This window comes from Oxyura jamaicensis, chromosome 7 (genome assembly GCF_011077185.1).
Source record: "Oxyura jamaicensis isolate SHBP4307 breed ruddy duck chromosome 7, BPBGC_Ojam_1.0, whole genome shotgun sequence".
Classification (NCBI taxonomy): domain Eukaryota; kingdom Metazoa; phylum Chordata; class Aves; order Anseriformes; family Anatidae; genus Oxyura; species Oxyura jamaicensis.
The window spans coordinates 10,097,580-10,121,919 of NC_048899.1; the positions used below are offsets into that span (position 1 = coordinate 10,097,580).

The 24,340-nt window shown below is 42.5% G+C and overlaps 2 protein-coding genes across 7 annotated transcripts in view; both read left to right on the forward strand.

Annotated features, from left to right (window-relative positions):
- Positions 1-11,295, forward strand: part of RAPGEF4 (Rap guanine nucleotide exchange factor 4) — a 148,188-nt gene extending 136,893 nt beyond the window's left edge. For all 5 annotated transcript variants that reach the window (XM_035332469.1, XM_035332470.1, XM_035332472.1 and 2 more), the window contains 3 exons: positions 64-128; positions 8,419-8,473; positions 10,030-11,295. In XM_035332469.1, the coding sequence (XP_035188360.1) occupies positions 64-128; positions 8,419-8,473; positions 10,030-10,157 (248 nt within the window). In that variant the 3' untranslated portion in view covers positions 10,158-11,295. The remainder of the gene's footprint in view (positions 1-63; positions 129-8,418; positions 8,474-10,029) is intronic.
- An 8,674-nt stretch (positions 11,296-19,969) lies between these two features.
- MAP3K20 (mitogen-activated protein kinase kinase kinase 20) overlaps positions 19,970-24,340 on the forward strand; it is a 90,981-nt gene continuing 86,610 nt past the window's right edge. The window contains exon 1 of one of the 2 annotated variants that reach the window (XM_035331159.1): positions 19,970-20,133. The gene's annotated coding sequence lies outside the window, so the exon portion shown is untranslated. Of the gene's footprint in view, positions 20,134-20,533; positions 20,663-24,340 lie in introns of those variants that run through there. The other variant, XM_035331160.1, reaches the window with a different exon arrangement.

Genomic DNA, 24,340 nt, shown 5'->3' on the forward strand with positions numbered 1-24,340 from the left:
TCTGTTGTTTTGTATGGCCATGATTTAGTTATGGGCTTTAATGTGGCTTTTATTCCTATACAGACATGACGTTTACTCATGAGGGAAACAAGACACTCACTGACAATCTAGTAAACTTTGAAAAAATGGTATGTATCACATTTTTGAAATTACGATTGCGGGATGAAAAATAAAAAGGCCTCCCTATTCATCTCTTCAAGAATGAACTTCTAAACAATGACTTCCACGGCCAGAGAAAGTGAAGACAGCACCAGGAGCTGGCAAAAATAGTCTGCATTGTGCAGAGAGCCTGGGTCCTCTGGGTTTCTGGAAAACCTCATAGAGGTGGAAAAGAAACTGCCCACTGAGCCATGCACAGCCAAAATGTTTCCTAGGAGAGGTAGCAGCAGTGATAGGAAGCAGCGTTAGACAATTCTTAACAGCCAGTTTGGGACCACGCTATGATTTTAACTGCTGTTCCTCTGAACAGGACTGAACTGCCACAGGCTGGGACAGTTCTGCATTGCTCCTCAGAGAGTGAAAGGAGCTTTATACAGAACGTGCACAACATCTTATTTTCCTCTTTCCTTTAACAAGCATAAAGAGACTTCTGTGACTTGGTTGCTTTCATATTGGAAAGGGAGATAAATAACAGAAGGTTAGATTATGCTCAGATTTAATTTATTTTAAATCCTGCACCTAAGCTCTCATCATTTCAAACACCATGGTCAAAAACTGCAGGCAGGCAACTTCTGATGGAAGGAATCTCGACTGAAACTCAGGTTTCTCAGTAGTGAGAAGTAGTTTTGTTGGTTGCTAAGACCATGTCCATGTCCTGTGATTAATGACGCACAGATCTGAGAACCAGAGTTATCTATGCCCAGCTACTAGCAAATGCACTGCAAAGCTAAACCTTGACTTTCTGTGTCTTCATTCAGCCATGCACTTAGACCAAATCAGTTCTGGTATCTATATTTGCTTGTTCTGAGTACTACTGTAACCATATCCACTGCGTGGTTATTTCCAATGCACTACAGAGGAACTTGTCTTACCTTCTGAGCTCTGATAACGTGGAGGGGAAAACAGGAGGACTTCCAGCTCTTTAGAAAGCTTCACAGAAGAGTGATTATCACTGAGTAAATTCTTTTTCAAGATTTTAGTCCAATTCCAGGACAGTCCTAGGGTGGAAATACCACTCTACTTAGCTGAGACTCTTTTTTGTAAATGATAGTGTTAATGTCTGAGTAAGGGCCTGACCTCACTTTGCAGTAATGACATTATGTAATTGCATATGCAGACACTGTTGCCATCTCCTTCCTAAGGCTGGAGCTTTCCACCTGGAAGAAATTACTTTTTCCTACACTGCCTGTTCTAGTTTATTATAATAGTGTAGATAATAAATATTTGGGGGGAATACAAAGAGATCTCAGGCTTGGCTGGAGCACCTCCAAACCAGGAGGGATGGCAGCTGAATTGCTACAGCCATCTAAGTCACTGACTCTCTGTTCTCCACCTCAGTTGGCCTACTTACACTTCTTGAGGCCAAGAGCGATAATTATAATAGCTTAAACAGGTCTATATCTGGACTGCTACAGGTCTGCATTTTTCACCCAAGTCTGTACATGCCCTTATCTTAAAAAATATGTTATCTCCAAGGCATGGTTTTACTAGAAGGACCCTAAGGTTTGAAGTACAATTGTATACTAGATAAATATAGTATCACCTTTGTTGATCAGTAATCTGAGCTTTGACCATTTCATTTAGGAGGGGAAAGTGGAGATCAATTGTTGTATTTTTGATGCTATTTATTTTTCAGTGTATCAATATCATGTCTCGTGTTCCTCCACACAAGAGAATAGGGAACGTTCTCCTAGCTCAGTACTCCAAACCTTTCCTTAGTTAGTGTTCTACCTAAAACCTTTTTCTGCTTTTTCTCCAGGCCTTATGACAAGTATATCTTTTGTGGTTTTAATGCTCCTTACTGGCTATTCGGCATGTTTCTATGGTGTTTCTACTGCTTCTCTCAACCCATAGCTCTTCAAAGCAACATGTATTCAGATTCCACCCACATAACTCATTCAAGTCCTAATGTAGACCCGGCAGTTTTTAGCTTTTTGCATATGTCATCAGGTCAAGCAAAGAAGAAAAGCCTACTGTTAAACCTCAGTCACTACCGCCTACTTGTGTTAGGCTTAAAACTGTCATATCCACACATAATTGCCAGATATTAACTAGTGAAGACAAGACCACTCAGCCAGATAACTCTCAGATAAATTGTGCTCTCTTTTACATAAGTATGAACTCAGAGCAGCTCTGTGATGTTATTCCGCTCTTTTAAGAGAAAAGCAGAAACCAGATCTCCTTACAGGAATCATGTCCTGCCCCTTGTAGTTTCTGCCATTTGTTTTCCACTGCATGACATTCTGTTACAAGCAGATGAAGATACCTTTAAAAATTTATGGGGGAGATTCTTTTACTGATCTGTCTAAAAACATCTTCATTCTTTGCAAAATGATTTCCCTGGATCCTAACTTCAATGCTTGCTGAAGTTTATGAATAAAAATATCTGGGTAGTTCCCACTGGAGGTGCCGTTTTCCACCAGAGGAGGTGGGTCCCTCCATCTCTCGTGTAAGCACAGTGATGAAACTGAGAACAGCCTCTGGCATCATGTCTGCATTCTCACCACAGAGCTCTGATCCCGACAGCTGATGTGCTGCTGACAACTTTATTCCTGTAACTGGCAGCCAAAAGTAGAAGTTTGATCTCGTGGCATCCCTTCAGCTGAAACAGCTTCCTTTCAATCTTTAATGTTTCCTGATGTTTCTGTTATTATTTATATTAAGTGATGCATCTTGAAACATGCAGGAGCTGTCAGTGTCTGAGCTAGGAGTTTCCTAAGTGCCAGAAACAGTGAGGCCTGGTTTCCTAAACATTTGTGTATCATGGCTGCCTGAGCTCTGCTGAGAGCTTTCCTCGTGGCTGGGGCATGTGTGGTTTCTTCATTGCTGGGGAATTCTGTGTGAATAGGCTTTTGTCATAACGTAGGAACTTGCACTACAGCATTTTCCCTGAAGGAGACAGAAGAGGCCACTTACATGATCCTTCTCTTCTCCACAGCCATGTATTTTCACAGAAGATGGGTAAGAACTTTATTTCAGTTAAAAATTCAGGGCTTTTTTTTTTTTTTTTTTCAGATTGGACAAAACAATTTAGAGAAGGGCAAAACAGACAGTTTGATTATTATTATTTATTTTTTTTTTAAAAAAAAAAAAGAAAGTCACTCTATAAAGGAAAGGAACCAAGTCAAATCCTTCCTGCCTTCCTGCTGCACTTTCCTATAAATAAGTCTTTTCGGAGGTGTAATGGCAGAACTTGTGTTAGTGGCAGTGTCAGGGGGACATCATTTCTACAGAGCATTGCTGAGTTTTACCTGCTGCTACCTTTGTAACTGCCTGCTCCTTCTTCCCTTTCCCCATCTCATCCCCATGGATGCCTCTTATTCGGAGGAGGCTGTGAGGAGTAGGAGGGCAGGGAAAGCTAGTCAGGGAAGAGAACACCACGTGTGGTAGAGCCACAGCTATGTGTAAACAGGGAAGTTTGTAGGCTGACCCATTTACTCTGTACAAGATGTGGGCAAGCAATATGTAATGTGTCAGAAATACGAACGCTCCTTGCTATGCCACTTTATTGCATGAAGCAGGGAGGCGGGGTGGGGGGGAGAGTGTGGAATGGTGGAAACTAGAATTTTGCCTTAAAATCCAGCCTGGAACATGTTACAGTTTTATCATTAAGTAGACAGAATAACTAAATGACTGGTATTAGCAGTATAAGTGTTTGGTTAAAGGGCTTTGTCTTCAGTACCAAACAAGACATGCTTTTAGAGCAATATTGAAGTTCCTTTACTGATCTCATTGTAATAAACTGATAGAGACAAGCTGTTTCCACCATGGCGTTGCCCAGGTGTGCCTTATAGGTTGGTGTATATTCCTTGACCTTGTGTGGTAAAAACTACCTGCATCTTTTCTCCACTAGTGAATTGGTAGTAGCTGTTAATTATACATGTTGCTTTAGAAAACCCATATTTTAAAAATTGAAAACACAAGATGTCATAGAGGAACAAGGAATGAGCAGAAGTTTTTAAAATACTGCATTTGTAGTTTATCAGGTTGAGAACATTTTGTCATCTGCAAGAAGGTGAAAGAATGATAAAAGATGGCAGTAAGAGGAAACACAATTAGTTTGTGTTCTGGAATACACATTTGTCTTTTAGCTCTTGTCAAGTGAAGGAGAACCTCCAAATCTGTCAGTAGTATTAGTTCCTATAAACTGTATGATTTTGCACATACAGGACAACCTGCAAACTGCAAGGCAGTAATTCATTGTAATACAAGTGACACTGCTTTTATAACTACATAAATAGAAAAAGATCAAAAGCCTTTTCCAAGGATTATGTTTTGCCAGGGAAAGAAGGGAGAGGAGAGGGACAAATCACTGGGCATGGCTCTCCTTAAGGAGAGGCAATATTTCATAAATTTTTTCTTCCTCATGGCCACATGCTTATTTGCACATTTTCCCTACTTCAGCAGAGTAATCCTGAGCTCAAACTGCCACTACTGAATTTGAATTCACAGAAAGATATGCATTTATTTGGGAACTTATCAGTGTCATTTCTCAAATCATAAGACAGCCTGAACAAAGATCACTTTCTGTGGCACCTATCCACATAGCTCTACCGTGCAGCGTGTCTCAGAAACAGCACCTGTAGAGGGAGCAGATGTCACGAATGTGCTCTGAAACTGCTGACCTGCCATGGCAGCACAAGACAGTACCATGATGCTGGTCACTGATTCTTCTTTTTGTCAAACCTCTTCACCCTTCAGGTGTGAAATGAGGATTAGAGAATCTGTGCATATTGGTTTTCGGGTTTTGTGGAGATGAACAAAAGGGAATTCACACTCTGATCCTTATGCAAAAAAGGGCAAACATTCTTTCATTTTTGGAACATAAAGATTATGCAAAAAGTGTGTGACTAAAGCCCTTAGTAGTTTTCTATGGCATATATGAATATTTATAACATTTTAAAACCTCAGTTTGGAATGGATTAGAAGATAATGTGCTGGCCTGCTGCCACCATTCCAGACTGCGTAAAACTTGAAAGGGTATTGTTGTGTATATATATAGCATGCTAGTAGTTGCAGTTGCTTGTTATATTATGCGGTCGGTTCTATTTCAGAAAGATACATATTTAGGTTTGTATGGCTTCTTCGTAATGGTCTTTCTTAGCACAGTGAGTAAACAGAGGTTAATTTTTTCAGGTATTAACTAGAGGTAATCCTCTATTTGAAGAAATAGGAGGATATCGTAAGAAGAAATAAGGAGTTGGCAATTAAACTTCTATTTGACCATTTTCTCTGCATGTTTCCAGTTTTCTTGCATCAAAAGAAGAGAATCCAACTTAATCTGCATGATTCAGGGAGGGAAATCTGTTTTCGCTTCATGTGCTGTTATTCCATCCAATTCACACCTTCCGAAGAGGAACTCTTTGGGGTTTATATTAGAAAGTACAATAGCCCTTGCAAATAGCAATGTGAAAGGAGCTCTTCAAGGATACATAATGCTCCAGAATCTCCCCACTGGGTTGTGATGTTCTTTTCCGATCAAAGAGTCTCCATTTATTCTGCATTAACACCCACTTCCTCATTCCTTTGTGTTTCGTCGTTGCCAGCATACTTCTGAATGCACGGATTGAATGAGATTATCCTCTGGAATAGGCAAAGTAACTCCTTAAAATGAAACCTTTCAGCCAACTGAAGAAAAACAGGCAGTTCAACCCTGAACCTGAAGTCAGACAAGTTCATTGCCACTTCTGTTCTCCTTGCCTGGAACAGTCCATATAATGAGAAATTTGGAAATAGTGAGAACTTTTTAAAACCTTCACTACTCTCATCATTTGTCTTTCAGTCCAGTACAGCATTACAATACCTATTCTGAATGCTATGCTTTTTTCAAGAACAGATTTCCCACATAAAGAAAACAAAGAGTAAAATGATTCAGCAGAACAGTCCTTTTTGCAAAATTTTAAATTTTCATTTAAGAAACTTAATACTAAACTAGTCAAACACAAAGCATACAGTCTAGCTTCAAAGACTGTTGTGAAATGAGGCTTTAAAACCTAAAAATTTACTGATATGAAAAATTAGGGTGTATATTGACAACCCGTTTAGAAAACGCATCAAGCAGCACCAGCAGTCTTCATGAGAATGAAGTGTTCTTAGCAAAGCTACCCTTTAAGTCAGACACTCTTGACACTTCATCAGGTTAGCTGGTCCAATTCAACTTCATGATCTTTCCTTGAAATAGTTATTTTATAGGAGTACTTTCTGAAATCATATGAGTCAAAACAGCAGCAACACGTAAGAGTCAGAAACAGGTATGAATCTACAGAGTTATGGAACATTAATGTTTTCATGTTCATGTTGTTTTGATTGTCATTTTGATTGGGTTAGACTTGAAGAACCAACACTAATATGCAGTGCATTCTGTCTCAATCCAGTATTATAATGGGTGCTTATCTTTGAGTATTTAAGAGGTTCCATCAAAATCAATGGGGCTTATTCACAGCCTTAATGCTAAACACATATGAGAATGTTTGCAAGGTAAGTGCCTTAGAAAATCTGTTTAGTAATAATGAAGAGGTATGAAAATTAACATAGTACAAAAATGACTCTTACTTGAAAACTACTTATTTTCCACATGTACATCCATATGACTTTAGGAACAATATAAGCAGACTCATATCTAAATTCCTGTGATCTTTTGGAAATTTGCATTTTAGAATTAAAATACATCACTTTCAGAGTGACTACATTACATCACTTTCAGAGTGACTACATTTCATTTGATTATACAATGTGCAATCCACAAAAACATAGCATGTGTTTCAGCAGTATTTCTAATGCTGACCACCAGCCACGATCGTTTTTGGGCTTGACAATGTTTAAGGTTATTCAGCATGTACGTTCGTAAGGAATGTCTTACATTGGTGCTTTCCATTCCTGGAATGACATTAATGTTTTATTTAATTGCTTTCACATAAGATTATAATTGTGAATTATAATGAATTTTGAAGAGCATATACCCTAGGTTTTACTGGTTTGGTAGTAAGAAATGTCATTCTATTTTGTCAATACTTAAAACTACCTTGTGAATCTCACACAAAATTTCAAGAAGGAATGAAGCAGCCTGGTGAGAGTGTGCTATGTTAAAACAAGTAACTGTGTTGTAATTGTTGGACCATATGAAAGCGTTTAAACAAACATTAGGCTCTGATTAGCTTTTCCCTCCTCTGCAAAACTTAACCTAAGCAAAAGAAACTGAAATACACATCATCCTTAAAGCAGTGAACAAGTCAAACAGTCTAGCTAAGGGAATTCAGTTTTAGTGATGAAGTTTCAGTTTATTTGATATTGTAACGAACAACTAATTCTACTCAGCACCAGTGGATGTATTACCTGGGTGGTATCGATTGCACAAGCAAATTAAAAGTTTGCAGTCCAAAACTAAATCTGAAATGTTTTGCTTTATGACTTGGTTTCCCTTGTTCCTTAAAAACTACTGTAAAATAGCATCTGATTTATCAGATGAAATATATTGAATATTATTTTCTTACCTGAGTGAAATTATGTTTTATTTATGGAGGAGTGAGCACAGCCAAAAGCGACTGAAGTGAATTCTGCTTTTTTTGTGAGTTGCCAATAGGAGTATCCACCAAATATGGATCTGCTTGTCATATTGGATTAGATACACTTGTGCAAGCTAGCATGGTCTAACAGGTCTGTTTGATGAAAGTTGCCCACAGGGCCACAGTCCCAACTGTGTCCTTCTCACATGTGAATCGAGCACACTTCCAGAAGGAATCAGTGAACACAGACCTTCAGCTGTTTGTTGTTTATTTATTTATTTATTTGCTTTCATTTTCAAGGAGGGCTGCATTTCAAATTCAAACTGATATGAAATATGAAAGCTCTTTAACTGAAATGTCCTTGCTGTTAGGAATTGACGGTTTTAAAATGAAAAGGTGTACATACTTCAAGCCATTGTACATGATATTCCTTTTACTTTTTAATATGGGAAGATGGTATCAAAGAAATGCACATTGAAGGGGCTGATTTTCATTTTTAGTTAAGGCCTTTTATAGCATCCAAGCAAGGGAAAGGGTTCTCTGAGTGCATGTAAATTACACTCATGCTCATTTAAAGCCTGTGTAAATGCAAATCACACCCTACATATGAGGATATCAGCATTAAAATTATATTTTCATTCATATGACTGCTTTTATTGGCATATGTCTTCACACTCAGGCACAGTTAGGTGCTTCGTTTAAATGATGATGAAATACAGTGCTTATTCCCTGATTGCATCCCATCTTTTCTTTCCAGCGCATGATTGCCAACACTGTCAGGACGGTGAAATTCTGCCGAAGCCAATCTTTCAGTAAGTGTATTACAACATCTGCACAGTCAGCATTATCATCAGTAGCTACAGTAATTGCAACTAATTCTGTGTGTAACAGAACTGAAAAGCCTGGTTTCCAGTGAATCTTCCCTGTTTGGATCCTCCAGTGTCTCACTTGGGTGAACCATCCTTCAGGAAGCTCTAATAAGCTCTTTCTCTTCCATCTCTTTTCCAATAATGTGAAGGAGCTATGTATCTGTGAGGTCTCTACACAACCGTCAAATTAGAATAGGTTGAAATTAGCCACTGGGCTCAGCAGTGGTTGAAGTGAGGCCAGCAGACAGAAGCGCACAGGTAAATGCAAGATGCTTCCCTTGCATAAACCCTGTTTTTTATAAGAAGCCAGGCCGGAAACATGACATTATAGGTGACGTAACTGCCTGAGGTGATGAACTGAAAACCTGTTTGTCGGTATAATTATCAGCACTTACGTGGGGCCAGGTACGTAGACAGCACTGTGTGATCAAACAGGCTTGCTCCGCAGGTCTCATCCCATCTCGGTGCACTGTGAGACCCAGTCTACACTGGCACTGCATTCCCCCGTGCTTCATTCACTTTGCCTTACAGCAGCCTTCCTCCTTCTCAAAGAACAGAATAAATAATATAAAAAAATACATTTTTATTAAAATTGTTCTTTCCAACTGGGTCAAGGCTTAACTCTAGAATATCAAGTTAAGGTAGCTGTTCTTTTTCTTCAGCTACAAGGTATTTCTGGTTATGCCTCTTTTAATTTCAATGTATTGAGCACTAGTGAGATCTCCACATATAAGTTATTCAGAAATTGAAGTCGATTTTCACTATATGTGATATAACAAAACGTCAGTAGATAGATGCACCTTGCTTAAGACCTGTGTTTTGTATGTGTGTTCATCTATACAGTAGATGCTTCAGTGTCTTTCTCTTGAAGAATTTTTTTAAGTTACCTTCCAGGTATTTCATTAAATTGTAAGCTGTGCACTGTGAGGCTGAAGATACTCAAATCTGCAGTCAGTGGTATTTCATAATTATTGTGGGAGGAGATACAAGGCAGTTATGCTAAGTACTGTAAACAGGTAGTAAAATTTTAGTCTTGAATGGGGTAAGCCACTAAGCAATACAGTGTTACACAAATACTTAATACTGAGGTAGAAATGGAAATATTTCATGAAACGAGGCTTAAATCAATTATATTTTTTTTTGTACCAGTGTGAACACTGCTGGTTCGAAAGCAGATAGCAAGCTTTAAATCGTGCTAGTTAGCTGTAGAATTTATAGCTATTGACTGGTAAGGTGATGTATAAAACTGCAACCAAGGGCCATCAATTTGAGCAAATGTAGCCAAGGATATCTGGGAGGAAAAGTTAATTTGTGGGGGCAGTAACCAGAAAGACTATCAGATATGAAGGAAAGGTTTCAAAGAGAGAGATTTCTAAATATTTTCTTTTTAACTCACCAGGATCTGGTGTTTCCTGTGACAGCTTGTAATGAGTTATGCATTCTGTTCAGGCATTTGTTCGTTTAAGTGTATCAATCCTACATCATTTCTCTTTCACCAGATCCTGACGCAGCCCTAACTAATAAGAACCATCAGGATGTTCGGAGCTATGTGCGGCAATTAAATGTGATTGACAACCAGAGAACTTTATCACAGATGTCTCACCGACTAGAGCCGCGTCGGGCATAAACATTTGAGGCAATGATGAGAAATGATCTTTTATCCTGTCAAGGTCACTTGTTAAGAACTTCACTTTCTCCGCTACTGCACTGCCACTGCGAAAATAAGCAAAAACATATTCTTAAGGTCTCAGGCAATGTACAATGTACCAGCCTGTCAAAGAGCTTTGGCTGAGGAAGAATATATGCACTGTAGCTCTAAAGGTGGCCATATTGTGTAATTTTAATTCATTTTAATGTGTAGTAAAGACTTCTCATACTGAAAAAAAAAAATGCAAAAAAGATGAAATAGTGAAAAATGCACAAAAAGCTTCTAACAATTTTAAGGGTGGTAGTGTTTTTCTCTCTAACTAAAAGTCTATATTTCACAATTTATTGTTTAGGTCAGGACAAACAGTGATTATCAATTTTGCTTGCCCAGCTACTGTTGACCTCAGTATAAGATGTATGTAAGCATCTGATGAAAGTGTAGCTTCAAGAGAGGTCCAAGGTACAATTCAATTCAGAGAACACTTTAAAATATTTCCATTTGAAATAGAACAGATACTAAGAAAATTTTCTAATCTTACTTATACTGCCTACTACTGCAAGCAGTGTGGCCATTTCAGAAAACTGACAGGACTGAAAATATTGTGAATGATAAATAGATTACTCTGTGTTTACATTTTACTTCTTTTTTTAAACTATCAGGTTTTTACAAAATTCCATTATGAATTATTAAGATTGTCAAAATCAATAGCATAAAGGTAGCAAAAGACTGGTTCAAAAAGAGCACAATATGCACAAACAGATTTCAAGAGAATAGTTTCCTGGACATTAAAACCTTCAAGTTCAGCTATAATTAATTCTGGCTGGTTAACACATATTTTCTGGTCTTAAGCATTTACAACTATCTTAATTTTCAGCCAATTGTTTTGCACTTTCAACAGACTGTAAATAAATGTTAATTCATTATGTTCTAGAGTATTTATTTATGTAACAGCTATCGTGCAAAAATAATTACATTTTATTTATTTTCTTTAGCATGTTCTGAAGTGCAGCTTTTGTCTTTATATTTTGTGTGCATTTCATGTGTAGGAACTGTGTGATGTATGTTTTCTGTAAATAACATACAGTCCCTTATTAAATGTAATTGCTGGAAAGGTTTAGTCGCTGGCCTTATTTGCACTATCAGCCTCATTTCCGCATAAATCCCAGTGCTGCTAGCTGGCAAACACAGTAAACTTCACTTGTCTTTTGCTGGCCTTGAAATTGCATTTAGCCTACGTGCATTTTGGTACGGATGGCCAACGTAAACCCAGCCAGATCCACCCCTGCCGCGGGAGGTGGCAGTCTGGCAGTGCTGCAGCACTACAGTTTTACTAGCCAGTTTCTTTAGAGTTTCTAAGGAGGGCCCCGACACTCCCATGTAAAGACAGAAACCATTTACATTAGAAAGGTTTAAATGAAGAAGTGATCTATTCGACATTTCATTTATCTGACTAATTTGTCCGCCTCATTCACAGATGTGAATGCTCCAAGGTGTACCTATCTTGGACAGGATTTTACCTCAAGCTGGGACCTCGGCTAATGTGGTGCTTGAGAGGCCTCTGGCTTCTGCCCCCTTGGGGCAGTACGTGGGGTCCTGGAGCCATGAGGTGATTCTGCATCTACCCTTCCCCCCAAAATCCTTCTAGCTGTATTGCTGCCGTGCAAGCAGTTAGGGGGCCAAGTGGGTGCCCAGGGAATGGTGATGTTTACATGGCAAAAGACTTTCTATCACATTCTCACCAGCTCTGCTCAGGGAAGTTGGATGTCAAAAACCTAATTAAGCCTGAAATTAGAAGTTGCAATGATTATTTCATAATTAACTTTCAGAGATGACCTCATTGATACATTCTACATTTCTCCTCAGATGCAGAGCATACTTTTTTGGAGTTGACCAGGGTTGTGTGGAGTCCAAATACACATAAAGTTTTATTTATTTATAAAAATAATTTAATCCTTATGTCAAAACATAAATTCTGCAAAAGCTGAAGGTCACCAGGGAAATGCTGACACATTAGACCACTAGCTGTTCTGTACCTGCATTCTGCAAAGGAAAGAATTACACAGTTAAGAAATATTCTGCAGCATGATGACATAATTTATTTTAGCTTTTCTGTCTGACTAGAAGTTCAAGATGATTCAGAGGAAAACCAGCCAAATACACAGACAAATTTCTGACTTCTTATTTCAAGTGAGAAATATTTCTTATTTCTCTTTGTACTGCCCTGTGAGTATACTTCATATAGCTTTTTTAGATACAGAACCTTCCCAGAAGCAAAGTATGCGTTAGAATAAACCATAGGGACAGAATTAATTTGTAAGATGTTTTTATCTTTACAATTGATTCATAATATTTGTGAGTTCATGATTTTATTTGTTCCAGATTTATTCCTATTGTTTGGACTCTCATTTATTTCTGTGTTAACTGGTTTATAAAGCTGCCAAGTTTCAGATTGGCTCTGCACGTAGGCTGATTCTTCATCCGTTTAATATGTTTTTATCCCCTTTATTTATTCTTTTATTCCTTAGAACCTTTAACTGTTTCACTTATTTGTTGCCAAACAGTCTCTATCACGTAGATACAGCCCAGTGACATGGAGTTTTTATGGCGCTTCCGTATCAACAAATGAATGCAGTTTACCTATCTCAATGAAACTGGTATCTGTCATTTTTAAATTTTCCAATAAAGGGTGCTGTATAAATAACAAGTGTTGCTATCTGTGCATATAACTCAGTCAAGTGGCTCAGATAGTTGCTATGGTGCTGATCACAGACTACATACCTAGAGATTAAATGAATAAAACTACCTTCTGGCTCTGGGATCCGTACGGGGCTCCTCTCGCTCCCTTTGTTGACTTTACAACGGGAAGGCAGCTGTTGATCCATTGCTCTTGCTGTCTGAAGCCTAAGTGACTGTTGCAATAGCGCGAAGAATGAATAGGAACTCAGGAAACATTAAAATGTCAAAACGCATAAACAAACATCTCTTCTAAGGGCTACACGGCCTAAAGAATCACAAGATTGATTTCTCCCCTCCCCGGCACATGTCCCTGTTGTAGCTTTGTTAGGATTTGTTACTCTTCTCCATGCCCAGCCTTGGTGCTGGTCATCACTAGGTAGAGCCACGGAACAAAGACTAAATCCGAGGAGGCTGAGCCCAACATACCAGGAGGCTATTGCTGTTTGGTATAGGCAGGATCCAGACACCTTGTTCTAACCTGATCAGCTGTAAAGACAGGTAAGTGCTAGACAAAAGAGTTGAAATGTATTTGCAGGACTCCTACACATGGAGGGTGTGTTTTTTTTTCCTCCTAAGGAAAATGCTGTGAAGGCACACAGCCACTGCAGACCAAGTACAAAGAAAGAGACAGAGACAAAAAAAAAAAAAAAAACCTCTTTTCAAAGAGACAGTGGCAAAACAACCCTTTAAGTACGAGAAGTTTAAATACAATTTGGAAATCTTACAAAATAAGTCAGAAAGAAATCAAAAGGTTTAACCTGCAGGGGTACCAAAAGAGATAATGAATTTTGCTTCAAAAAAAAAATTTAACAAAATGTAACGGCAGAAAATTATAAGTCTAAATTGTTAACGTAGCTTCTTAGTAAGGTCAACTGCATAATATACAGTACCTTAACCTCTTCCAGCAATTTTTAAACACCATGCAGCTTAAATAGACTACTTCTGAATTCAGCAGTATTTCTTCTGGGAGCTCTGAATGCAAATCAAGAGGTAATAGTGGAAGAAAATTAAAAGATGTGCTATTCCCATTTCATTTTTTGTACTGATAATAAGGAAAGCAGCATAGAGAGTGATATGGCAAAGTGAAGCTCTAACTTGAATAGCCTTTCTTCACTGTTAATCTGAAATGCATTACACCTTGCCTTTTCAAATAATCATAATGTTCTTTACTGTGTCCTGCATTAAAGTTTAGCAGGCACAAGCAGCCGCTGTCACCAGAGGTCAATGCATTAGCAATCAAAGAAAATAATGACCAGATTAAAAAGTTATCATTAAAATTACTAAACCAGAAACTTCTCTAGCAGACTAAGTTTGGCTCGGCACAAACACCCAGTGGAGCCCTGCCTCCCCCCCATCCTGCCCACAGCTGGGCTGAGGGAAGCCAGGGGAGGCCAGGGGACCCCCTGGGAACAGCAGAGGCATCCCCCAGGCATGGGCACTGCCTGCCCCGGCCAGCACGGCTGCAGGACAAGGGGCATCCCCATGGCGAGATGCTGCAGTCTGTGTGTTAACCAAGCACCTGGGGTGCATCCTCCATATATTTACCTGAGCGCCATCCCACAGCAGGTAAGACTCGCTCTTATTTCATCTGCCCCAAGCACTGTTTTAGCAAGCAAATGCTGCTTTACACCTAAGTACCTAACTAAGGAAATACCTTGCAAGTTCCCAGAGGAACGTAATGCAACCATGGTCTTCTGGTCCTGGTGGCTTATGGCTCCAGTGATGGGGGGACTACTGTGAAAAGGAAGATTCTTGTAATTAAGTGGGCAAAAAAATAGAGCACGTACCGCTACAAAATCTAGCACATACACCTAACTACTGAGGGATATTTCACAAAGGGTTGGTTTTTAATAGGCTCGGCAGTCAAAGGTAATTTTTGAATTCAGAATAAACTCAGAAAACTACATGAAAATGCATAAAGAATGCATAATTACCTAGGCAAATTGGAATATTTTTCTTGGAAACACCATGTAATGAAAATGTGACACACGGGGGTACTGGTAGAGACTGACCTTTTATTTCCTGGCCCTAATCCATTTGGGTCAGAGTGACAAAAAGCTAAGCCTTTGTCACATGGCAGGGGTCAGCGAGTTGTGTTTAATTTTTTTCCTCTCTTTGCTTTCAAATGCAAATAAAGCACATTACCAATGAAAATAATGATTGTAAATGAATACCTCAATTAAAGTAAATTTACATAAAGATACGTAGGATAGAAGTGGCAGTAGATACTCCAACATCCTACCAGACAATAATCCATTTCTTAATCAACTTCTGTCAATAATCATAAGCTTTCTGCTCTCCATGGTTTCCTCATTATAACACCACCTCTTGTGTTTTTAAATAGTTCTTTCTTCAGATGCTGTCCGAGCCAGCAAGTGAATCCGCTAGCTGCATTTGCCGACTCTTTGTGGTTTTTCACAGGTGTACATTATTTCTGCGCAGGAGTACCCTCGGCAGCATTGTGGCTGTTCTCAGATAACAGAGAGCCAGTGTTGCCTCAGGTTTTCTTTAGATGTCCTCATTCTCTGTAGGTCTGACCCTTGAGGGCTGCGGTACTGGCAGGTTGCTGCCGAGCGTCTGTTTGAAATCTAACATTTCCTTCCATTTGTAATTCCTGCCCTAATGTTTCTCCCGTTCTAGCTGTCTGGCAGATATCTTTTGTGATGCTCCTGACCAGTTAGCACGGTTTCCAGAAACTAGTTAGAGGTTTGCACGGTTGTTTTTTTTTTTTGTTTTTTTTTTTTTTTTTCCTTCCTGTCATAACTAGCTGGTGTTAATAGTGTGCTAGTTTTGGGGGGGTGGGTAATCACTTTTTTTTTTTTTTTTTAAATACAGGCAGAGGAACTGAGATGATACAGCTAAACAGATTCATCTGGAATAAGTGCTTTTCTGAGGCAGTCTAATATCATGGACATTTTCTAGTCTTATTTCATCGCTAAACCCAAAGGGAAAAAGATGTGACATTCAATATACGGGTTTGTTTCTAATTAAACTCTGGATTAAACAAGCAGCAAAAATGTAAGCTTGTAGTATATCATTAAAAAGAGCTGATACTCTCTGTCAATGGTGGCCAAAGTTTTCATGAGGGCAGTTGCTGCCTTTAATTTCCAAGAAAAGTAAATGTACTAAATAGTAAGATATTAACTAGTGTTGATAAAGAAAACTAATCAGCTGATGAACCTTCTGTGTTGACATCTTCCTCTGGTGGTCCTTCATGGTGGAATTGTGCCTGCCTCTCCCCAGGCTCACCGCAACGTGGAAAACATCACGGGGGAAATCAAGGCACTGCCGCTTCGGTGGAGCTTGCCATGGTGTGGACTGGAAAACACAAATGGGCACAGCAACAATAGATTTAGTATAGTTTAAAACAAGGGAAACAGTGTTAAACTGTATTACATTTCAGAGAAAAAAAAAATGTGTGGAAATTAGAGCAACAAATTAAATCTATTGGACCACAAAATTTAATATAAGAAGGAGTAGTAAGCTATTATGTATAATTAAAAACGTGTAATGAAATGGTAACTGAGCAGAGTCCTAGTGATTGGATTACAGCCGAGTATAATGATCAGCTAAAAATTGTGGTGCCAGTAAAAGCCAAGTAAATCATTCTCATAAAACAATCAGGAAATGTATTTCTTGATAGTATTTTGCCATCTCATTGCTATCTCACCGTTAACAATATTGACATTTTTGTAGAAGCTATATGTGCTTTTATACTGCACACATGCCAGATCGAAAGGCAAATACAGTGTACAAGCTCTAACCTGCCAATTCTGAAAAGGAATATGCACAAAGCATGTGTTTGATCCACACAAAGTATGTGCTTACAGAAGTCACTCCTGAAAGAGGAGAGATACCCATCACCTACAAGGCTCCTCTGCCATAGTAATGCCTGTATTTTATAATTCTATTTTGTATTTAATAATTTTATAATTAATTTATAATAAATATTTTATAATTGTACGTTCATAATTTTGTACAGGCACTTTCACATATTCCTTATTTTGCTCTCTAATACGAGAAATGGATGAGAAAACAGCGGCAGAACAAAACACTAGCTGTGTGGGACTGCAAGACCCACGACGGTGATTCCGGGCTCTCTTTCTTCACACCATAGGAGCAGCTGATAAGCACAGGAACAGCAAAGACCGGGCTGCTGAGGCAAAGACCAATCGTGACCCTTGCTGCGTGGGCACTGGGGGTGCGTGTGGTGCCAGCTTGTTGTTTGTGGGCAAACCATCTCTGTGCCATTTGCACGGACAAATCTAAAGGCGACTCCTGTGATTTTCTGTCACAGCAGTTCCGGAGCTCTCTGACTCCAACAGAAAGACCACGTGCAGCTTCTTTTGGGTACAAGCACCACACAAGTTCTCCTCCAGTCATGAAGAAGAGCTGCTGGTTGTGTTTTGGGTGCAACAGCAGAGGTGCACGCCGGCAGCTCATCTCCACAGTACTTCTAAGTATTGAGCCGAACTCCGAGCCAGTCTTGAAGGAGAATTGAAAAATACAGAGCAGGTGTCCACCTCCAAATTATCTGTCTCAAGTTTCACGTACAGTTTAAGCTGGCATAAACCTCCGCGACTGCTAAAAAAGCACTTCCGCGCTCTGTCCCCTGTCAGCTGCTCCCCCCCTGTGCACTGGCATGAGTCCTTGTGCAATTGCCCGATGACCCGAATTCAGACACCGAGCTGGGGAAAGCGATTTCTTTTCCCTGAGATCTCCGCAGCCCACTTGACCACAGGGCCATGCAAAAACCCTGCTGGCACAAGGCTGAGGGCACCGCAGCGCCAGCAGGAGCAGGGCTGGCCGGGCAGTGGAGGGGTGTGACGGCTGCTTTTGGCAGCCAGGGTGATTTAAACCACCTGGATGTACGCATGAAACTGTATTTTCCATGCTGAAAGGCAGAGAGACGTCACTGCATGCCCAGTGTGGCAATGAGATGTACAGAGACAATGCTTAGGAGTCCTTCCAACGCTAAAATTCAGTTAAGAGTTGCTAGAGCTGCCCCTCTCCTGCACCAGTTCTTGTGGCTTTACAGTAACATTCATTAGCTTTTAAATATTTTCTTTTTCTGCCTGTTCTACATGTGTTGAAGAAGCCTGAGGTTAGGTTGAAGTTCTCCAAAGCTAATCCAGAGTTTGAATTTTCTAGACAAAAAGGGGAAAATAGCGGTACCGCCACGTGCTGGCTCACTTTAATTCGGTGTTTCAACATGAGAAACTGCGATGACTGATTTATTTTCTACCTAATTCTTTAGTTCTCATGATGCTGGAAAAAAGCTTGAAAGCATCTGAAGACTCATTAACCAGAGAGCACAAGGACCACAAACCCCAACATGTACACTTAAAACCCTGTTACAGTAACTAAAATGCAAGTTTTATGATAGTTCACCACTTGGGTTTGCCAATACTTGTGCAGTGCAGCGTACGTACAGGCTCCTGCTCATTTGCTCCACTGTCCTCTGATAGAGCAAGTGCAATTAAATATTTTGATCAGGGATACGTTAGCAGCTCTTGGCGCAGACTCTGCACTCCTGCTCTCGGAGCAGGAAATATTAACCACCCCCGCAATTTATGTTTTATCTTACGCGCTACCGGAATAATCTATTTCTTTCTACAGCCGGGGCCTGAAGTCAGCCGTGATACATCCTGATGCAGCGCACACACAGCCATGTGGACAACACGCCCCAGGCAGGAGGCCTCTGAACGCGAGCACACTGCTGTCCACAGCAAATGCCTACGAATTGAGTGATTTAACATTTAAATGGATTTTAAAGTCATTTGACTAATTGGCAATTGCCTCAGACAGGAAGGATAAACATGTTAGTCACAGCGTTCAGGAGACTACGCAGCACCTCTCCTCCTCCAGAGCGTGAGTTTCATGTGATTCGCATTTGGTATTCGTGCTTTCACACTGCGGTACCTTGCACTGATTGTGGCTGGAGACTCTTCCGGGCTCACCAGCTGCCCCCTCACCAAGTGCATGCTCTAAGATCAGAGGGAAAGTGCCACAAAGCACGGTATGGGCTGGGGCAGAGCTCACTGCCCTCTGTCACTTCTCCTCCTGCCAGGAGAGCAGAGGGGAGGCCGCCAGCGCACGGTGTTGGGCTTTCCCTTTGTGTACTTTCTGCACTGACTGCTTGGTGTCTTGGTAAACTCTGGTTAACTGTTGTGGAACGCTTGAATACCGTGTTTTGTGCCCAGAAACGTGCACTTGTGCTCCAGCATTTTAACTTTTAACCAGCCTATCCCTTGCCAAAACAGCATGCCTTTGTGTAAAAGCCTCTGGTGTTGGTGAGATCACTGGATTTGATTCACCGGTAAAGAGCTCTTCCATGATTCACCTCGATACCATACATCACAGCGATGCACTGCCATGTACGTGCTGCTGTGCGCCTCCTCACGAGGCACTGCGCTACGCAGCTGATTTTTACGTGGACCCCTACACCCCCAGGTAGCAGCAGCGTGATGTGAGGGGTAGCGAGGGGTTGGGATGCCGGCGAATGCGAAAGCGCCGTGCAGGCGGTGCTGGCCGAGCCGGGGCGTGTGGCGGGGCAGCGATGGGCCACGCATCGACGCCTGCACGACGCCGACACCAGAAACGTGCGGTCACGTCCACGGGACCTGTCTGCCCCAAGACAAAAATTGTGCTTGCCCCCGAGTCCTTTGAGTCACTTCCTTCAGACGTGACAGCCCATCCCCAATTTGCCAAAAGCCTGCCGTGAGGGCACGGCACCGCGCTGCCACCGAAACCCTCGGGTAGGGGCTGCGGTAGGGACGGAGGCCGCCTCCCCGCCTGCTGGCTGACCCGGGGCGGCCATCCGAGGGCGGACGGGCCCCGGGACGGGGCTGCACCTGCCCGTCGCGGCCCTCCGTGACCCGTTACGGGCCCACCGCTAGCGCGGCTCTCCCCACAGCAGCTGCGAGCGGGGCAGGGACAGGGGCAGCGTCTGCGGGCCCACCGCCACCTCCCCGTCCCCTCAGGCCCCGCGGCCCCCCGGGCGGGGTGGGGCCGGGGCCGGGCGGCGCGGGGGCGGCGGCGGCGGCTCCCCGGCACGAACCGGAAGCGCGGGGGACGGGGCGGGAGCCGCGGTCGCGCCGGTTGCAGCCTCCCAGCCGCCCTCCCCTCCCTGCCGCCCTCCCTCCCTCTGCGGCGCGCGGGCCGCGGCTTCGGGGTCGGCGCCGCTCGGGTCCCGCCAGCCCGGAGTCCCTCGGGGAAGGTGAGGGGGGACGGGACGGGACGGGACGGGACGGGACCGGACCGGGGGCGGCGGGGCCGCGCTTTGCCTCTCGGCAGCCGTGGCCGAGCGCGAATGCCGCCGGGGGTGAGGCTGCGCGGCACGGCGTGTCGGGACATGTCGGCGCTGTCGGGACGGGTCGGCGCTGGGGAGACGCGGGGCCGGGGCCCGTCGGCGCTGCTGCGGCGGGGTCCTCGGCATGGGGTCCCCCGGGCTGGGCTTCGACGTGCGGGGCTCCCCCCCCCCCCCTCCCCTTTTCCCCTCTTCACTTGTAAAGTGCGCGGGCAGGCTCTTCTTCGTTTCTTCTTTCATTTTCCCCCACTTTCGCTGACCCTGCCCCAGTCTGTCCCTTTCCGCCGGCCGCTGGGGAGCCGTCGGAGGGCCCCGGGGCCGCCGCTTCTCGGAGCGCCAGGAGCAGGGGTGGTTGTAAGCACGGGGCAAGCCTGGAGAGCGTCCGGGCTGTCCGCTGGAGGCACGCAGTTAGGTGTTTCCAGGACTTTGTCCTCAAATTGTAAGTCCACAGAAGCTCGCCTCCAGCACCTGCCCGTGCGGCACACAGCAGGTAATGGCAGCCCCGCAGCGTGCCGCTGGCCCAGGCGAGAGGGCGTGCAGGCGCTGCCACGACGAAGGCCAGGGCCCCGTGGCCGCACGTGGCGGTGCCCAGGTGGGGCTTTGCTGCCCCTCGGGCCCGCACACAGGTGTCAGTGCGGTGCCACCGCTGTCACACCTCGTGCAGGTTCCTCCCGGCGGGCACCGCTGGCGAGGCGCTGTAAGGGAAGCGAGCGCTGCAGCGTTGCCCTGAGATAAAACGTTTTCTGTTTAGAGAGAGGCGTTCGGAGCCTTCGGTCTCTGCCGTTGGTGCAGCTCAGGTTGAAAGTAGAATAGTTTGTCTCCTGAAGTACTCAAATTATTTAGGCGGAGTTGAGGTCTTCTTCTGTAGCAGTGATGCCTATATAAATTCAAATAAAATCAGACACGTTATTACTGGGAGTTGCACAAAGTTCTCATGCTCTGACAAAGGACAGGCTCGAGTGCTGTTGCTCGTGTAGCCGAGGTAGGTAGAACACTGCCCCGAGTCCCAGCATCTGCACTGCTGCCGCTAAATTGGATCAAGAAAGTTTAGGGGTTGTTGGTTTTATCTTAACCTATTGGGAGACTGAGATATATTGCGTTTGGGAGTGTGCGGGGAGTTTGTTTGCATCTTACCCATTAACAGCTCATAGTATGATTTTAAAGGGTCTTTTATTTATAAAAACTTCTCTTTCTGCAATAGTTCTTGCAGCTCGATATTACTACAACTCCATGTCAGTGTTCTTGTTAGAAAAGGCAATGGTTAACCTTACTTGGCTTGGTTTTCTCTTATTGTGTGCTTTCTTTTAGTTTGTTTTGGTTTTGAAGTCAAAATAAGCGTGCTGCTGCAGAAATCCAGGTTGGTATCTTTGAGGACTGTTGGCCATGTTGGATACAAAGGATGATTAGGATCTAAAAATGGATGGTCAAAGATCCTGGAAGCAAAAGGACTGTTTTGCCAAATAAGGAAACTTGGCACATTCTGCTGTGTATTTTAAGATAGCACAAGTGTAGTGTGCTACTACTTTATTGGCAATATGTTGGCAGGATGCCTTCCCGAAAGAAGCACTGAATCTGTCTTCATGGAGCCCCACAGTGAAGTGGGGGGAGCGAGTTACAAAGGTATTTCCTTGAATAAATTGTGAAAAAAATTTTTTTATTATTATTACTTTTTGAGTGATCAGATATTTAAAAAGCGTCGGGTGCACGTGCAAGGTGTGGGATGCAATTTAACGTTGACAGACGTGCACCGAGCTGCAGTCACGGTGCGGTTTGTGCTAGATTCTTCCCTTCCTCCTGTCCCTAACTTGCAGGCCCATCAGGGGAAGCCACCCGTGCTGGGGGAGCAGTAGCTGAGTGACAAGCAGCGGGGCCCTCTGGTTTCTGCTGGAATATAGCAGAGTGCTGCATGAGTGGCAGCTTCCCTGCTGCGCGGCACTTTTTTGGGGCACTGGGGTACTGCTGACTGCTTCCATTTCGGTACGTGAAGGTGCAGGGCAGTGCGGTTGTGCCAGCTGCTCCCCTAACATGCTTAAATTGCAAAAGTTCAGCAATGGCTCGTTGTAGGACGGTTTCACACACTCAGCATTTATGACTGTATTGAACTGAGCGTGGCTTAATACCTTGCTGGAAAGTGGCTCTGCTTAATAGCGTCCTGTTAGTACCCCGCATGCTAAATACTGCCGCAGGCAGCTTAGATTTGTTTCTTTGTGGTGTGAAATGACCAGCTTCTAACATCCTGCTCAAATAAGTTACTTCAAGGAAAACTGTCTACACAGGAGAAGGTGGTGATATTTCTTGGATGATTACAAGCTCATGTTACTTGTTAGAAACAAACCTGAAGAGGCACAAGTTCATTTTCCCACCCCCCGAAGATCCCACAGGAATAATTGCAATAAGCAGCAATCAGATGATTTCTTCAAATACTTGTCATTCAGTTTCTGAACTGTGATGCATTCATCGCATAGACAGCGAGCAGCAGGGTCCATCGAGGCGGTGTTCCCCACTGCTGAACGACAGCAGCATTTGAGGAGCCCGAGCTGTGTCCCTGAGGAAGGGCAGCGCTGATCCCGAGCCCTCCTCCCGCTGCGTGCCCGCTCAGCAGGAGCTGCCTGCTGCCTCGCCGCGGCCCCAAGCAGGGGCTGCTCTCCGGGCTTGGAAAGCCTGTGGCCTGAAAATGTGCGACACGTGGGCAGAGTGATGCACTGGTTTCGGATAGAAGAGTACGGAGTTTAAGGAAATACCAGATATTTTCCTTAACCAATGGTGTAAACTCAGATCGTTAAGTATCTCTTAAAACACGGTGACAAGTTAATAACTGTGTGTGTAATTGTCACATGCAGTTGTTACTCTAAACAGTTGTTTTCTCGAGCATAACAAAGGGATTGATCTGTCTAATTGAGGATTAACTACCTTGCATCAAGAAAAATGGAGTAATATTTAAACGGGTTTATTCTTTCATCTAGAAAAAGAAAACTGTATACCTAACATAGGCTGTCATTAATTATAGATCTCTCTTCATTTAGCATCCCGGTTAAATCTCTTCCACTTTCTCTGGAAAAAAAAACTTCTGGGGGAACCTAACACAAATCCATGAATCATTCTTTATATTATATTACTGTATGCTGGCGACGGTAGCATCTGCAGCTGGCTGTTGTAGATACATTTGAAAAGGTATTTAAATAATGAAGAGTAGCTTCTGCAAGTGCTTGTGCGCTGGGCACTGCACTGTAATTGCAGAAATGTGTAGGAATGGGTAAATCGTTAAACAGCAGGGAGGACACACAGAAAGGCATTGCTTGCATTTAACAAGTGTCTGTTGTAGATTTTGTCCAACACCAGTAAATGCTGATGTCTGTTTTCAGTGAAATCTTAGAGCAACATCTAGTTCCATGCTACTGTAACTTTCAAAATAGTTAAATTGTTAAATATAACATATATTGTTATATGTTATATTTATAACATAAATATATGTTATTTATGTTATAAATATATGTTATGTTATAAATATAACATATATTATGTTAAATATAACATAAATATAATTGTTAAATAAAAAATAGTTAAAAATACTTGTTTGTATGCATAATTTGGTTCTTCTGGGTGAAGAGTATTTCAGATAATGTGACAGCTTTTCAGAACTATTGAATTCAGATAGTGAAGGCCAGAAATACTTGTTTCCTTTGATACGTTTTTCTTTTCGCTTGGTTTTCTGTTCCTTCTGCCATCTCCAACACAACCATCTGTTATCGGCTGTTCATGCTTTCCTCTTTAATTTATGGTCCAGTCGTGGTGCATATACTTCTGCCTGTTAGTGACGTTACTCTTCTGAATAATTCTGTCATCAGTAAGGAGATTATTCACCGGAGCATAATTATCCACGTGCTTAAATGAGTCTCTGGATTGTGAAGCTTACCTGTTTTATTTGCCTATAAAGTGTCACATATGCGTGAGATGCATGTACACAGCGTTGCCTTTGAAGAACTTCTGAATTAAAAATGACAAATGGGCTTTTGTTTCTGAGGACCAGGTAATTAAGCAGCATCGGCAAAGAAGCAAAAGTTAGAGCAGCCTTCATTATGCTCCTGATTTGCAGAAGTGACTGATTTCCTTTCCCTTG